The following is a 16,154-nucleotide window of genomic DNA, read 5'->3' on the forward strand; positions in this document are numbered from 1 at the left end:
GATCTATCACGATACCCCATGAGTTACATGTCTGATGACACGGATTTGTACCAGTATTGCATGCGCAGCAGAGAGTACCGCGTTTATGACTTTTTCATTTATGGGCCATTAGAGGTGGTTGCTAATTCTTTGTTGCTTGCTATACACATGGTATCTGGCTGGCACACGATATCATTTTGTGCTTGTTTGGTGATTTTATCAATACTTGACATTACTATCATTCATTTTAATTTGAAATTCAAGCAACGGTTCATACCAACTAGTACACCGTTCCTTCCATAATATATAATCCAATGAACAACAGAACAAACCTAAGCTATAGTAACGAACTCGCATTCCTACAAACCACCACAACACCCATACAGATAGAAGGCGAGTCCAAAACATGTGATCCAGTGAAACACCATGTCATTGCACTTGCCACCAACAATAACAGGCAGTATACTACCCACTCGAGCGTGGCATTCAAGTGTATCAGAAAAAGGACTGCATTGAGATATAGTCCATCTCATCATACAGTGATTGGGCATTTACCAGCCAGTGTGGATAGAATACTAGTAGTATCTAGTAAAGACCGCCTACTGAGATGTGGGAGGGACATTTCCTCCTCCTAGATAGTTGATCTATAATACATTTCTTTTCTAGTAGTAAGATGCGATGATCTGTAATCAAATAAGAAGATGTAGATCTAGACAGATTGATGCATGATTCCCAACTACTTTTAGTAGTCAGTAAAAAAGACACCGTTTTATAATAATGCAACAAGATAGTAAAATACTCCATACACGCCTGCCCTGTCCTGTCCTGTCCTGCCTATTCCAACCTACCCTAGCCTGCTTTAGTGTGTCAATCTATATAATGCCATGTGAGTAGTAATAGTAGTACGTTATCCGCCATACCCAATGCAATCCGCAAACCTAACCATATAAAAAAAACTCCCGTACACGATACCCAAAACTCCAAAATTTTGAGGAGGGGAAAAAAATCAATACCACCCCGTCCCATCCTCGCCCCTTTTCTTCCCCTTCGGATTCATCGATATAATCCTCTGCCCGGGTAACGTATCATCCGTAATCGAAGATTCGAAAATCCCCGAAATAGACCGCTTCCCTAGCATCTGGAACGAATCATACCCCTCCAGCAACCCATTACACGCTGCCCATTCCCTCGACAGCCGCGGCGACGTCCCATCGCCCAGATCACACCACCGCGTAACCACAATCGCATGTCGGAAGTGCAACGCGCGTGGGTCCGCGCGATCCTCGGTTAACTTGATCTCGACGAGATATTCAGACGGACACTCCGGACAGCGGCGCATGGGACGACATTTCCCGCATAGGGTGGCAATTGAGTTAGGGTTGTGGATGCGCCGCGCCATGATATCCTTAGCGCGGTGTTCGAGGCCCTGTAGGGCAGAGGTGTCGCGGGGTGCGGGGACATGAGTGAGGGCACATTTGCACACGTTCATGAGTTCGCCGTCGCGCCAGTGCGCGCACGCGGAGAAGTACGGCCAGTAGTCTTCGCGGGAGTAGAGGAGGAGACGCTGCGAGCTGGGAGGAAGGTCTGGGTCTGCGAAGCGGGTGCTGATGACCCGCATTAGCAGGTGGCCTTTGTGGATGTGGAAGCGGGTGTGGTGGGACCAGTCATCGCGGCGCCAGCGGCGGGAGAGGGATTCCGGGGCGAGGCCGTAGGAAGGGGAGTATTTGTGGGCGCGCATGACGAGTTGGACGAAGCTGAAGGGGAGGGTGCGGCCGTGGGTGATGCGGTGACGAGGGGGCGGGAGGAGGGTGTTGCGCATGTTGGGGCAGTTGAAGAGGGGATTGATGACATGGGCGGGTTGAAGTTTCTCATGGCCCTCTTGGGTGCGACGGTGGTAGCGGGCGCATGGAAAGCAGAGGAGATGATGGGGGAGGTAGCGATCTTGGGAGACGAGGAAGTCGGAGCGGTATTCGCGGTTGGAAGGGTGGTTGAGGGCTTGCCAGGGTTGGAGCGGGGCGAGCTTGGAGAGGAGGGTTTTGCTGGCGAAGGCGAGACTGGCTTGGTCTGCGGGCGTGAGATAGGAGCAGATCTCCTCCCAGAGGATCGGGGGGAGACTGGCGATTACCGGCTCGCCAGGAGGACGGTTGTCGGAATCGGCGCGGTTGGCGTAAGGGTCTGAGGGATCGAGATCCTGGACGCCGATGGCGTGCAGGAGTTCGGTGTGATCGCGGCTTTCACCGAGCTGGGTGTCTTTGTTGGCGTTGAGTTCTCGGTATTTGAGGCGATGTGCCTCCAATGGCGCCAGGGAGGGCAGCGGAGGGACATCTTCGCTGGTAGTGCTGGGCCGCTTGAAGCCGGCTCGGAGGTCTGGAGTGGATGCGCTGTAGCCCTTGCGCAAGACTTGCCGGGATTTCTTGGGCCGGAGAGCATTGGCGAAGAAGGCCCGGAAGCCGCGCCTTTCTCCCGGACTGTCATCAGACATGGGGGGAGGAATGGAGGAAGAAGCGGAGGAGATGGGAGGACAAAAAGAAGATAAAGATGAAGATGAAGCCGGCGATGCAGCGAATGTGAAACATGATCGGCGCTGTATTACGTTTACCGGATGTTACGGAGCTGCCATCCGCCACCTGCCGAGCTTCAGCCACTGTGGCTGATGAGGAACAAGGGTCTATTTGTTTACGGAGAGGATAAAAAGAAGAGAAGAGTGCCATTAATACGGAATTTGCATTAGGGCATCGGATTGAGCCTGATTAGTTCCAAATCCATAGTACACATAATACGCAGATCCACAATCGCTAATCAAGCCGCGTCAATATACAGTTCATATCATAAAGAAAGCTTTAGGCGGAGAAGCGCTTCTCCACGGCCTTCCAGTTGATGACCTCCCAGATGGCCTTGAAGTACTCGGCCTTGCGGTTCTGGTATTGGAGGCTAGATAGACAATATTAGCTCCTGATGATTCCAACGGGTTGGGTCAGGTGCACTTACTAGTAGGCGTGCTCCCAGGCGTCAATACCCAGCAGGGGCTGGAACTGACCGACAACGGGGTCCTGGTTCTGTGAAATCGTTAGCCAACTCAAATACTTTCTTCGCATGCATGGTGCATTCTTACGGCGTAGGCCTTGATGCCAATGTGACCGGTCTGCTTGTCCTTGACGAGCCAGGCCCAGCCGCTACCCTGGATAGCAGCAAGAGCAGCGTTCATCTTGTTCTGGAACTCCTCCAGGCTGCCGAAGGTGTCGTTGATGGCAGTCGACAGGGCACCGGACGGGGGCTCACCACCGCCAGCGCTCTTGGGAGCAAGGTTCTCCCAGAAGAGGGTGTGGTTCAGGTGACCACCACCGTGGAAGTTGATCAGGGGCTTGAGGGCAATCTGGGCCGCAATGTCGTTCTTGTGCTGGGCCTCCTGGAGCTGCTCAATGGCAGTGTTGTAGCTGTTGACGTAGGTCTGGTGGTGGTTCTTGTGGTGAAGCTCCATGATCTTGCCGGAGATGGAGGGCTCGAGAGCGCCATAGTCGTCTACAGGGAGTCAGTTCGGTGACTTCAAGATCTATGCGTCTCGAGAATGGCAGCTGGATGCATACAGGACAGGTCAGGGAGAGTAGCCTTGCCGCGGGCAAAGGTCAAGCCCGCCATGCCGGCAGTTCTGGGAGTAGCCGAAGCTCCGGCGCGCAGGGCCGTACGGGCAGAGGTGCGGACGAGGGAAGCAGCCATTGTGAGCGATAATTGGAACAGAGCAAGATGCACTATTACTATAGACCCGGGGGTGTTTAGAGGGATGAGAGGAGAGTTGCTGAAGGGAAAAAGGAAGAAGAAGGAAGAAGGAGAGATGAAGAAGTTCAACGTCATAACGGCTTGTTTCTTCGGAGGGCGCATTTCCCCGCGCCGAAGTTTCCCGGCATTTGGATCCACCATCTTTTAGCTTCAACCATTCATACTCAATCAGGATCTCCGTCATGCTGCCGGGCTTTCTCTCTACTTCCTCGCCGTGAATCTCGATTCCTTCCTTTGTGTCGCCTTTTGTCCTCAAGCCCGGCCATGGAGTCCCCCTCGTCCTCGCCATACGCCGGCCAGAAACGCAAAATCGCCGACATGAGCTCCGATGAAGAGGAAGAAGAAGATTACCGCCCAACCATGGGCTTTCGCGGTTTTGCTCGCGCGTCGTCTCGCTCTGAGTCGCCTCCTTCTCACGGCGGGCTAGGAAGCTCTCGTCGCAATCCTCGGAACAACACCGCGCAGTCAGCGATGAAAGGCGGAGGCAACAATGCTGGCAAAGGAATGTCCGGAGGCAACTCCTTCGCCGCGCGCATGATGGCCAAGATGGGTTACGTCGAGGGACAGGGTTTGGGTTCTTCCGGTCAAGGTATCGTCAACCCGATCGAGGCCCAGGCTCGTCCTACAGGTGCCGGTCTGGGTGCGGTCCGTGAGAAGACAAAGCAAGCGCGAGAAGAGGAAAAGCGGGCAGCAGCTCTCCGGGGCGAGTCCGTCGAGGATAGCTCAGATGAAGAGCGCAAGAGGCGACGGAAAAAGAAGGAGGAGCGTAAACGAGAGGGCCGGAGCGGGACCGGGACACCAGTGGCTCGCGCGAAGCCCCAGTTCCGAACTGCGCGCGAGATGGAAAAGGATATGGAGGGCTTGGAAGTTCCGAACGTGCTAAAGTCGCTTATCGATGCGACCGGGAAGGACCAGAAGGTGCTCACGTCTACAGCTGGTCTGATGACGCCGCAAACATTCGTTACTCAAGGCGAGGGAGAAGCCTGGAAAATCGCGCAACGTGCTCGGAACGACCTAGAGGCGTTTGCAGACGAGTGGAAGGGTCTGACAGAGCGGAAAAAATACATCGAGCTAGAGGAAGCCCAGGTCGTGGAACAACTTGATACAAATCAGCTCAAGGTCGACCAGCTGTCTGAGCTCGTCACAGCCATCGGGCAACTAGAGATCTTCCAGAAGGAAGACACTCGAGCAAAGTTCGACGAAATCACCGATAAGCTGGAGTCCATGGAGATCAAGTACCGCAGCGAGATTGATGAATACCGACTGCCAGAAACGGCCGTCGCAGCCATCCATCCTCTTTTCCGCCAAGCGATGGAAGAATGGGAGCCTCTCAGGGACCCGACGTTCCTCGTATCCAACCTCCGTCGTCTCCAGCCCCTACTCCTTCGAAAGGCCAACAACGAGCACACCCAGCGACAATCCACCTCCCCCTATGAGACCATGATCTACACCTTATGGCTGCCCCGCGTGCGCTCCGCCCTCCTCAACGACTGGGACGTATACGAGCCCGCCCCAGCAACCTCCCTTATAGTCGCCTGGAAAGAGCTCCTCCCCCCCTTCGTCTACACCAACGTCCTCGACCAACTCGTCGTACCGAAGCTCTCTAACGGCCTGAAAGAATGGAAACCCCGAAGCAGCAGCCGCCGTCACCACAACTCATCCTCCAACAGCTCCCGCTTCCCCTGGTGGCTCTTCACTTGGCTCCAATACCTCGACGAGCGGCACACCAACCCCAAGCAACCCACGGGCCTACTCTCCGACGCGAAGCGCAAATTCCGCGTCGTCCTCGACAGCTGGGACCTCAACAAGGGGCTGATCAACGGCATCGAACTCTGGCGCGACGCCCTAGGCTCCGAATTCGACATCTGTCTCCGCAACCACCTCCTCCCCCGCCTAGGCCGCCACCTCCGCGAAGACTTCGAAGTCAACCCGCAAGACCAAGACCTCACGGCCCTCGAAAACGTCCTGAAATGGAAAGACTTCTTTAAACTCAACGTCATGGGTCTTCTCCTCGTCGCCGAATTCTTCCCGAAATGGCACAACATCCTCTACATCTGGCTCACCAACGACCCCAACTACGAAGAAGTCGCCGAATGGTTCACCTGGTGGCGCACCCAAATCCCCACCGATATCAACGACCTCACTATCGTCGATGATGAATGGAACAAGGGTCTCCAAACTATGGACCTCGCCTCCCAACTCGGCGACCGTGCCGCTGCTGAACTTCCTCCTCCTTCATCTACCACCGAACACCCCTCAACAACCAAACCCACCGCCACGACAACAGCGGCAGAACAAGAAAAACAACAACAACAACAATCCCGCAAACCCAAAATCATCGAAGAAGTCGCCTTCAAAGATATTCTTGAATCCTGGTGCATGGAACAAGGCCTCATCATGCTGCCGTTGCGTGAAGCGCATCCGCAAAACGGTCAGCCTCTGTTCCGCATTACGGCTAGCGCGACGGGTAAGGGAGGTGTTGTGGCGTTCGTGCAGGGTGATGTGGTCTGGGTGCAGAATAAGAAGGCTAAGGAGATGTGGGAGCCTATGGGGTTGGAGGATCAGTTGGTGGAGAGAGCGGAGGGGAGGTAGATAGATACTTGCCCTTAACACTGATTATATACATTATTTTCTACTATGCTGGGTTATGGTTTGGATCAGAGGTGTCTTTTACTTCTTGCTATTGTTTTTGTGGGTTAGTTGTGATACCATACCATACATACATATCACTATGAATCTTATGCTTCATGTTGGGGCAGGTCAACTTCAATATTTTTATACTCTTTTACTGGACTGTAGAAGTCGAGTGTGATGCCGATGTATCTATGTTCTTCATCTAGTAGTTTCGGATAGGTAATTGTAGCTACATCTTATGTTCAGTACTATGTTCATCATCAGACGTCATTCCTATTATATCTATCTGAAAGAAATATCAATGACATGAATATGTATAAGGTAAGTACCGTGCAGCTATATATACCGATAATGTACCTGATGTGGAATCCAGGTATCCCCAGAGAAATTGAACCTGTGCCAGGCCGAACCCCGGACCCTAGTAGCCATGCCGTAACCCCGAGTGCAAAGCAATGAGAAAATCAAGACGCTAAATCGCTGAATCAAATGTTTAAAAAGACACAAAGCCACCGTTCTATGACGCGGGATTAAGAAGGATACTATGCACCGTTCTGTCCTTCTTCTTCTTCTTCTTCCGACTCGTTCGTGTCGAGCCAGCCACGCGACATCTCGACGGCCTTGCTCCATTGACGGTACATCTTCTTGCTCTGCACTGGAGAGGCATGGGGAAGGAAGGTAGTGCGGTTGGCCCGGTTCATGTCCTTGAGCTCGCTGAAATCCTTCCAGATGTTGACTGCAAAGCCAGCTGCGATCGCGGCTCCCAGCGCCGTCGTCTCGTGCATGGCCGGGCGTTCAACGGGAATCTGAATGATATCGGCTTGAGTCTAAGAAGGGGGGTTAGTTTCCGCTCGTCAGGTGACAAGAGTCATGTGAGTAACCTACCTGCATGCAAATATCGGAATTGCTCATACCGCCATCGACGGCCAATTCCGACAATTTGTGACCACTGTCCATCTCCATGGCATCCAAGATGGCCTTGGTCTGGAAGCAGGCCGCTTCCATGGTGGCTCGTGCAATGTGTCCACGCTGGGTGTGCTGGGTGATACCAACTGAGATAGAGTCAGTAAAGATCTTTCTCCCACAAATGGTAAAGAAAGCGTGGTGAACTTACAGATGGTTCCCTTGGCATCATCAATCCAGTAGGGTGCGAACAGACCACTGAAGGCCGTCACGAAGACACAGCCGCCACTGTCGGGGACGGTCGCAGCGACCTCACTGACTTTGCGGGAATCACGGAAGAAACCCATGTTGTTCATCAGGAAAGAGATACCACTTCCAGCAACAGCGACACTGCCCTCCAAGGCATACACTGGCTTGCGGTGCTTGCCCAGCTGGAAGCCCACGGTGCCAAGCAAGCCATGCTTGGAGATAACTGGCTTCTCACCAACGTTGTAGAGAAGGAAACAGCCCGTGCCATAGGTGTTCTTCGCAGATCCAGGCGTGAAGGCACAGTGACCGACCAAGGCTGCAGACTGATCTCCGAGACAGCTTGTGATAGGAATGCCCTCAAGCGGGCCGTCTCTAACCCATCCGTAGCCCTCCGGGTCAGACGAAGGGAGAATCTTGGGCAGTCTAATCTTGTTCCGATCAATTTCGAAGAATTTCAACAACTTATCATCGTAATCAAGCGTTTCGAGGTTCATGAACATGGTTCGTGAGGCGTTGGTGACGTCAGTCACCAGCCGGCCGCCCTCCGGGCCACCGTTCAGGTTATATATCAGCCAGGTGTCGATGGTACCAAAAGCAAGGCGGCCCTCATCATATGCCCTCTTAACCTCGGGGAGGTTGCGGAGCATCCACATGAGGGTGACAGAGGAAGGGTAGGTCGATAGGGGAAGGCCGCAAATGTTTGACAGCTCATCCGCACCCTCCTTTGTCTTGAGTTCTCGAACCAGCCCAGTGGTTCTGGTATCTGGCCACGCGATTGCGTGGTGTAGAGGCTCGCCAGTCTCCCAATCCCAGCACACGGTTGTCTCACGTTGACTGGTAATACCAATAGCCTCGATATCGTCCCGGGAGTGGCCGAGTGCGAGGAAGGTCTTCATAGCCTCTTCAATGCAGGTGTATACGGAATCGACAAGTTCGAAGGGGTCTTGTTCGTGCCATCTAAGAAGTAGCGAATAGACATAAGCGTGATGAAGACGGACCAGGTGGAACTTTCTCAAAAGACTTACCCTGATTTCTCGTGGATTTGGCGGAATTCCATCTGGTACTTGGCCACAGGAACACCAGTGCAGTCGAAGATGATGAAACGGGAGCTGGTGGTACCAGTGTCAATGGCACCGATAAAGCGATCCTTCATACTGTGGCGGTTTTCGTTGGGTTGTAAGAGGGAGCGATTGCCATCATGCGACTGGTAGGCGTGAATGTTCATGAAAGGCTGAGGTTCTTCCTGTTCGACGGCGGAGTCCAGGTCGGCCATATCGAAAGGGTTCCTCATTTTGGAGGTAGTGATTGGTGGCGTTCTGGTCTTCTTGGTGGGGGGGTTGAGAGGATCGGGAAGACTGATAGAGTCAAAAGTGATGGTGGGTGATTTCTGCATTTGTGCGATGGGAGGGGCTTTTGAGGCTCCGACTTCTGATTTCCTAAAGAGGGAGGATAGAAGTGACCAGGAAGGCAGAGCCTGAAAAAGGGAAGAACCGATTGGAGAAATCGTGGCGGTATTGAAATAGAAAGGAGGGAGGAAAACAGGATTACGTCCCAAGTCCGATACTTAAAAGACGGACGAGAGGGGAATAGTAGGTAAGGCTGGAACTACGAAAAGAGAAGGCCCGGTGGCGGCAGTTGCAGCAGGCCAGTAGTAGCGCGCAAGTAGTACAGATCCAGAGTGTGCAAGTATGAGAGCAGCGAGCAAGTAAGAGAGCAAGGACCCAGCGCGACGGATGGTGACGTATGCGTGATAACCGATTGGGTGGAGAGCGATCCGAGACGAATCTGGAGAAACAAGAGGACGCGCCAGGTGTGGGTAGACCGCTGAAAGGCTGGAGAGAGTTGAGAGGAGAGTGTCCCGCAGAGGTATGAGGTCACAGAGAGGCAGAGAGAGAGAGGATAAGACCGGGTGTGGTTTATTGGGGTGTGGCGACGGGAAGAAGGGAAGGGCAGGGAGAACAGAACGGAAGGGAATCAATCAAATCTGGCTCAAAAGATGCTGGAGGCAGGATGAGGCAGACTCTTTATCCAACTCGGTGGGACCTTTTCCTTCTTGTTCACGTTGTCCCTCGGGGTTGCTGATAATTTATTCCCTAAATTTCTATTTTATTTTTATTTTTATTCTTTGCGTGGTAGTCCCTCAATTTTTTCCCTTTTCAATCAAATTATTAAAAAATTCACCCCCCAGATAGGATTTGGGTCATGCATAGCTTGTTCCGGGGAATCCCCTGGGTCTAGGTGGTATTCCTGCCGGAAAGTAAGGTCCAAGTCGAGTCGAGTCCATCCGACCTAGATCGCTAGTACCGTACCAGTACCTGCTGCTATCGACTGGACTAGCCCGGGGAAACCTAGAAGGAGGTAGTAGAGGAGGAGAGAGGAGGAGGGGGGGTCCGCAGGACGCTCAATACCAATACAGATACAGACAAGAGGGTCAGAAGAGCAGGTGCAATGGACTAGCGGCGAGTACCCAATCTGGCAATCTGCTGGATGCGCATCCCCGTTCGTCCATGGCGGAGAAGTGGGGGCGTGGGGGAAAGAAAAAAAAAAGAGGGAAAAGAAAAAAGGAAAAAAAGGGAAAAAGGAAGGACTGGGAAAACCGCAGCCAGCAATCAATGGGCAAATCCCCCTTCCACTTCCCACTAATCTTGCCTTCCTTCCTCCCCTTCTGGGCCCTTCTCATCATTTTTTTTCTGATCAGACGACCACTGCCCGTCGTCAGCATTGACACCCGCCCCTCCCTCATGCCCCCCCCGTTGGTCTTTTCTTGTCGAACACTTGTGAAGGTTCTCCGGTCTCCCCCCTTACGCGGATGGCAACCATGCCTTCTGGGTGATTTTAGGAAGGTTTACCCCTGGTCACTCGCCATTCTTATCTCTTTAGCTTATTCGGTGGGCTTCCATCGGCGTTACGGATTCTGGAGTAGATACAACTGAATACAGTAGTACCTGGCAGGTGTGGATGGATTCCAATTTCTCCATTGAACCTTTTTCATTTTTTTCTTTTTTCTTTTTCAATCGATTTCTCTTTTGTTGAGAGTTCAAAATACTACGGTAGACGTTGATAGATCATTGATTGATTGTAAAATGAGAAACGTTATGCAAATGTAATCATCTCCAGCTGTCACAACATATTATCTCGACCCAAAAGCACGGATATAGTGCCGACAAGGTTTCACAATTCACAGATCATTCATTTCCTCTTTCTCTTCCTCATTCTCCCTCATCGGCAAGGTATCCGACCCAGCAGACCGAGTAGGTAGTATTCCAGAGTTAGACAAGCGCTAAGAATAGTCGCTGGACTCCCACATGACACTCATGGCGGACCCATAAAAATTCCATGGATTTCTGTTTCCAGGACAATCCCTCCACCCGCATTAGCTAGCGTCTGTGCCTAGAACCACCCGCGAACACGGAGCCATATGGAAAAGAACATCCAGGATTCCATTGGGTCCAAAACAAGCAATTAAGGGCTGACCGGCCTGCTCAGATTGCGATGTGAAACATGGCAGATGTTGATATTCATAGTGATATTGATTGATATTGGTCTTATTATTGTTGTTATTCCCGATGTCGCTGGTCTCATTGGTGTGATTAATTGTTTCGCGCCCAATCCCATATTCAATTGTGACATTAAACAATCAATCGCGATTCTGATCTATCATTCCGATTCCTTGTTTGATTACCAAGAAAAAACCGCAGACGCCAGATCAATGCATCGTACATCGATACGTAAGCCTGCCCGACCTAAACGACTGGACAATTCAGGATGCAATGTATGAATGCCTGTATACCGACATGTCCCCTCGACGATCTACAATCGGCATCCCTAGAACCCAATGGATCTCCGGTCCATCTGCCCCAGAGACCGTAGACCGTCTTCTCGTCTTGCGCCCCTTCAACACCCGCCCCCCTTGACAACAATCCCTGCCAAGGATCCCGACTCAACAACCAGAACGGCGGGGTCGGCGCTGAATGGATAATGTCGCGACTTGAAGGCGAAACGCGCAAGAAAAAAAGAGGGGCTCTGCGGGTGAGTCTCCGACTCCGCTACTACGGGTTTCTGCGCTTCTACATTGACTAGATGGATTACTAGATTCCTGTCGATCGAGCACATGACAATGTCCATTTTTCTCCCGCTAGTCCCTTTTCACGCGTTGTTCAAGCAATCGACGATCTAGACCAGGGCCTTTCGACCCCTGGCTCCAATATTCTTTCCTTTTTTTACTCTATTTCTTTCTGATCACTTGAACACCGAATGGATAATTCTCCTTTTCGGATAGTCCCTGCTGTGCTGTTGCGCTTGAGATCTTCAATCCATTCTGAGTAGTAATAGTAGTATCTAGTTCCCTTCACAGTTCACCCCGATTCTCAAGCACGGGAGCACGCACGTAAACCAACCGTACATACTAGTAGAGATCAAGTGACTACTTGCCATCCATCTCAATGGATGTGTTGTCCCCTTCCCTCCATTTGCAATCACATTTTACTTCGGCCTTCTAGACCGTCGGCTCCCCTGACTGGCGACCTTCTAGCGTGCCGCTGTACCATTCTCCATTAGGCAGAGAGACATGGGGGAGGCGACCTCGTTCGGCCCTGTGATTTACGGAGAAATTTTACAATCCGGATACTCGGTTCGGCTTGGCTGGGGTGAAGGGAAGCCTAGCAGCTGGGCTGGGGGGGGCCACGGGACCAATTCTCCCGGCTATCGTCCTGGCGTTCCGGCTAACTCCAATACTCTTCTTCTGCTCGGACCAGTCCAGACGCGCCAAAATATAGTAGGATTAATTATCCAACCTGAGAACCACGATACCGATCCATCGATGAATTCAAATCGCTTCAGACTTCCCTATCCCTCCCTGGAGAATATTAAACGATAGGCTCAGTATGCGTCCATGGAAATGGGAATCATGCCGCCTGCCTACATTTCTCCGTCCGTATAGTGAACCGCCACGGCAGGGCCGCCCCCAAATCTAACTCCCGGGTGGTGACGTCTTCGACCGGACTTGACCTTCCTAGGGACCACCTCAATAAATCACACCCACCGACACGAAATGGTCCCCAAGCAACGCAAGCAAGCAAGACAGCAAACAAGCCAGCAGAAACCCCAAGCCCGCCCATCATCAACTAGCCACGACATTGATCTGCCATCTATCCCTATTCAGGTATACGAAGCAACTGCCCCAGGAACCGTTGTGGTCCTCCCCAAGCTGAGCGGAGAAGATCAACAGGTTCAGCTTCCAATATGGTCATCTATGTAATCATTCGCCTTTCGAGTATGACCTCACTAGAACTATTTGCCCCGAAAGCTCAATTGCCAAGCATCTATATCATCATCTCCAATGATGCAAAGTTGATATGGGGAAAGCCCATCATCCATGGTCCGCAATCAAATCAGCCACATCCGTTTCTATCGCCCTGGACCACGGGCTCGCCTCGCCCCAAAAGGGCGGGCCGACACATCCCTACCAATTCCCATCGAAGAAATATACCCTGTCCGCCGAAACAAAGGACCCCTAACCAGATTTAACCTATTGCTACAAGATCCCGATGGGAAGCATGTGTATGCATGCCTAAGGCGTACCTACACACAGCACAGCAACAACTGGATCCAGACCCGCGGCGGCCGTCCACCACACGCACTTCGTCAGACTCCCTCCTTTCCCCCACCGAAACAGGTTTCAACGCGGTACCTCCCCGTTCCGGTCGTCATTGTTGGCTCTTGATCTGCACAAGCAGCGCACCCCGTATCACACGCCATAGTAACCCAGTCTCAACTCTTCCTACTACCTCACCTAACTACTGTATACTACTACCTATCACAGGCACAACACATTCTATATCCCACGACTCGGATTCGTTCGGAACACCCGACACTGCAGAAGCAAATGCCGTCCGTCCACCCTGCATGCCACATTCCAGACCTGCTGTTCGTTGTTCGTTGGGCGCGCCCGCGCACCCTTATCTATTACCTTACTTACCTGCATTTAGTCAAGCATACGGTATACCGTTTGTTTTATAGTACCGCAGAAAGCTACCCGGATTTCCGACTTGCCTGGGCACGCCTCCCTCGTCTTACTTTCCTTTTCTGAACGGTCAGGTAGGTCGGTTTCGGCCGCATTTGGATGGGAGCTTCTTCAACCCAACTGTGTCCTTTCAAACTACCCTTGCTGGCGGGGCCCCACTCCCTGCCTAATTTTATTTTTCGCCTGTATGCAGTCTTTGCTGCTTACAGTGCTTGGTACTACTGTAGATACTATTTAGTAAGTAATATAGTAAATGCTCGGATTGGGTTTGGTGTAGGCGCTATCACATGACCTCAATTGCTATTTTTTTTATATATATAAATCTCCGGGGGGGGGAAGTTGGCCAGACCTTCATTGAACTGGCACTGAGTCAATCCTTCATCATGTTGTAGGGTGGATTTGTCGGTCCTGGCAATTGTGCTAATCATTGAAGTGAGACTGCTTTTGCCAATAACTACTATTAGTCCTTTGATAGCTCATCAGAGTGATGAGGACCTCAATACACATTACTAAATGCGGAGTACTATTATCTCTATTGACTTAGGAATGGCAGATGACCAAAGGAAAAATTGGGTAGTATCCGAATGGCACGAACAAATGAAACTTCCAGCAGCTGCTGGCATTGTTGATTTCGCATGTAATCTACAAGAAAACATCAACCAAAAATAGTAGTAGTATAAAACTACATCACATAAAAACCCGACATGACTTCTACTGTATCACACTTCCCCAACCATGCTGCCACAGACAGCTTGGTCCAGATGATCCCCCATTCTCCGATTGCCCTTGTACTATATACTTTTCAGGGATAAGAAAACCAACCAACACTGATATCATTTAATTGAATCCCTTACTCAGCATCCTCGAGCTCAGCACGACGACGGGCCTCAACCTCCTCCTTCTCCTTCTTCTGCAGGAAGATCAGAGCGTTGATCTTGTCCTTGATGGTGTGCTCAGTGCTGAGGGTACCAGCGATCTGCTCACGGCCGATCAAGCTGGCAACAATGCTAGCACCGACGATGAAGGTGAGGACGAAGCGGTACATGCCGTACCAGGCGGGGGCGCGGCCGGAAGCAGCGGCACGAGCGTCGTTGTAGTACAGGAAGGTGAAGGCAAGGAACTGAGAGATCAGGGCATACTCAACGGGGAGCAGCAGGGTGGGCCAGGCGACGGCAGGGGCGATAACACCGGCAGCGTAGCGCTTGTAGCCGTACTTGCCGCCGTAGCCGGCCCACTCGAGACCCCAGTGGATGGCACCGAGGAAGGAGAGGATCTGTTATTGTTTAAGTTGATTAGCTTTTGAGGGTTTCTCCTTGGGCAGGGGGGATTGTTGAAGGGTTTCAAGATGGCTCATGGGTTACTTACAACAGCACCGTAGCCGACCTGGATGGGCTCGATCATGTGCAGCATCAACTCGGCGCTCTGGCCGGAGAAGATCAGACCATCACCGGCCAAAGCAGCGGTCTTGACCTCATAGGCGAGGGCGACGGTCTGCAGGGAAGTAGCGACGTAGGGGATGACACCGGCCATTCCGAGGTAGAGGGCCTCCTTGGGGACGGCCTCCAGGCTGAAGGTGTCCTTGATGACTTTCTATACATCGGAAAGAGACTCATTAGCGCATTGGGTCCCAGATGTGCCGCCGAGAGGCTAGATTGCCCCGCAGAGGAAGCGATATCTGGGGAAGAATGGAAAACACATACAGCCTCGGTCTTGATACCGGCCATCATGTCGGGCTCCTCGCCTTCCTGTGGTTCTTTGATCAGCAATTGACTCAATTATAGTACTCAGTTTGCTTCAGTTCAATCTCACCTTAGCCGACGTGGAGGCATAGCGGACAAGAGCGGTGGTGACGGGCTTGCGAGCAGCCAGAGCGAGGCTGGGGGAGGTGGTCGGGCGAGCGGGAAAACGAGCGGAAGAGGTCAAGGGAGCCTTGAAGACATTGTTGGACAGGGCCGAGCGGGCGACCGAGGCATTGGAGCTCGAGATAGCCCTGAGGACAGAGCGGGCAGCAGTGGTTCTGTACAGCATTGTCGTCTAGACAGCTGATTTTTTTTCCCGATATCCGCGGTTAGCAGGTGGAGGCAGGAAGAGCTCGGAAGCAGGCAATTCGGGGGTATACACACCCAATTGAGCTGATGGAAGAAGGAGAAAAAGGTGCAAGAGCGGAGATGAGGGTATTCACCCAGAAAATGGTCGAGATTGACTCGTGGGAGTGGAGATGTCAGGCCGGGGAAGCAGTTCGATCCTGGAGACCACGAATGAATGAGGTGATATTATGCTGAGGTGCGGTCACGTCGTTGTACGGCACACTACAAGCACCAACTCCGCAGGTGTCATAGACAATGCCTCAGGCATGACTGGTCCGAACCACCACGCGGGCTGACTCAGCCACGAGGGCTGCAGCCCTAGACGGCTAATCCCGAAAGGGAAGGGCTCCTCTCAGCTCTGGCCATGCCATGGCAGAGGCACCGACGTCACTCAGGGCCCGATTCTACGGAGAGACAGTGACTGAGAGAGAGAGAGAGGGTCTCCGTAACTGCTCCGTTCCGCGTCACGGCGTTTACTTACGCAGCGCTCTATCCACCCTCTTCCTCCC

The 16,154-nt window shown here is 52.2% G+C and overlaps 10 protein-coding genes across 10 annotated transcripts; 4 read left to right on the forward strand and 6 right to left on the reverse strand.

The window, feature by feature from the left end:
- On the forward strand, positions 1-614 carry An04g04850 (hypothetical protein [truncated ORF]; the record flags this gene model as incomplete). Its single annotated transcript, XM_059747501.1, has 2 exons — positions 1-150; positions 366-614. Coding segments are annotated over 2 exons (399 nt in total), but the record flags the coding sequence as incomplete, so codon positions are not given.
- A 371-nt stretch (positions 615-985) lies between these two features.
- An04g04860 (uncharacterized protein) lies at positions 986-2,461 on the reverse strand (the record flags this gene model as incomplete). Its single annotated transcript, XM_001401813.1, has 1 exon — positions 986-2,461. The coding sequence occupies one exon, from the start codon at positions 2,459-2,461 to the stop codon at positions 986-988; it is 1,476 nt and encodes a 491-aa protein (XP_001401850.1).
- Positions 2,462-2,819: 358 nt separating this feature from the next.
- Positions 2,820-3,693, reverse strand: An04g04870 (uncharacterized protein; the record flags this gene model as incomplete). Its single annotated transcript, XM_001401814.3, has 4 exons — positions 2,820-2,910; positions 2,968-3,035; positions 3,092-3,498; positions 3,564-3,693. 4 exons carry the CDS (start codon positions 3,691-3,693, stop codon positions 2,820-2,822), a joined length of 696 nt encoding a protein of 231 aa, XP_001401851.1.
- Positions 3,694-4,017: 324 nt separating this feature from the next.
- On the forward strand, positions 4,018-6,345 carry An04g04880 (uncharacterized protein; the record flags this gene model as incomplete). Its single annotated transcript, XM_001401815.3, has 1 exon — positions 4,018-6,345. One exon carries the CDS (start codon positions 4,018-4,020, stop codon positions 6,343-6,345), a length of 2,328 nt encoding a protein of 775 aa, XP_001401852.1.
- Positions 6,346-6,926: 581 nt separating this feature from the next.
- Positions 6,927-8,827, reverse strand: An04g04890 (uncharacterized protein; the record flags this gene model as incomplete). The annotated part of the gene is made up of 4 exons (XM_001401816.3): positions 6,927-7,211; positions 7,270-7,436; positions 7,499-8,493; positions 8,562-8,827. 4 exons carry the CDS (start codon positions 8,825-8,827, stop codon positions 6,927-6,929), a joined length of 1,713 nt encoding a protein of 570 aa, XP_001401853.3.
- Positions 8,828-8,936: 109 nt separating this feature from the next.
- Positions 8,937-10,459, forward strand: An04g04900 (hypothetical protein; the record flags this gene model as incomplete). The annotated part of the gene is made up of 7 exons (XM_059747502.1): positions 8,937-8,991; positions 9,130-9,184; positions 9,235-9,346; positions 9,421-9,610; positions 9,799-10,054; positions 10,139-10,292; positions 10,376-10,459. 7 exons carry the CDS (start codon positions 8,937-8,939, stop codon positions 10,457-10,459), a joined length of 906 nt encoding a protein of 301 aa, XP_059600564.1.
- Positions 10,460-11,102: 643 nt separating this feature from the next.
- An04g04910 (hypothetical protein) lies at positions 11,103-11,616 on the forward strand (the record flags this gene model as incomplete). The annotated part of the gene is made up of 3 exons (XM_059747504.1): positions 11,103-11,120; positions 11,223-11,382; positions 11,468-11,616. 3 exons carry the CDS (start codon positions 11,103-11,105, stop codon positions 11,614-11,616), a joined length of 327 nt encoding a protein of 108 aa, XP_059600565.1.
- Positions 11,617-11,761: 145 nt separating this feature from the next.
- Positions 11,762-12,653, reverse strand: An04g04920 (hypothetical protein; the record flags this gene model as incomplete). Its single annotated transcript, XM_059747505.1, has 6 exons — positions 11,762-11,882; positions 11,964-12,028; positions 12,164-12,277; positions 12,330-12,369; positions 12,458-12,547; positions 12,574-12,653. 6 exons carry the CDS (start codon positions 12,651-12,653, stop codon positions 11,762-11,764), a joined length of 510 nt encoding a protein of 169 aa, XP_059600566.1.
- A 289-nt stretch (positions 12,654-12,942) lies between these two features.
- An04g04930 (hypothetical protein) lies at positions 12,943-13,986 on the reverse strand (the record flags this gene model as incomplete). Its single annotated transcript, XM_059747506.1, has 6 exons — positions 12,943-13,025; positions 13,117-13,191; positions 13,277-13,315; positions 13,403-13,436; positions 13,612-13,757; positions 13,908-13,986. 6 exons carry the CDS (start codon positions 13,984-13,986, stop codon positions 12,943-12,945), a joined length of 456 nt encoding a protein of 151 aa, XP_059600567.1.
- A 422-nt stretch (positions 13,987-14,408) lies between these two features.
- On the reverse strand, positions 14,409-15,586 carry An04g04940 (uncharacterized protein; the record flags this gene model as incomplete). The annotated part of the gene is made up of 4 exons (XM_001401821.3): positions 14,409-14,831; positions 14,924-15,148; positions 15,259-15,303; positions 15,368-15,586. 4 exons carry the CDS (start codon positions 15,584-15,586, stop codon positions 14,409-14,411), a joined length of 912 nt encoding a protein of 303 aa, XP_001401858.1.
- Positions 15,587-16,154: the final 568 nt, after the last annotated feature.

This window comes from Aspergillus niger (genome assembly GCF_000002855.4).
Source record: "Aspergillus niger supercontig An04".
NCBI classification, from domain to species: domain Eukaryota; kingdom Fungi; phylum Ascomycota; class Eurotiomycetes; order Eurotiales; family Aspergillaceae; genus Aspergillus; species Aspergillus niger.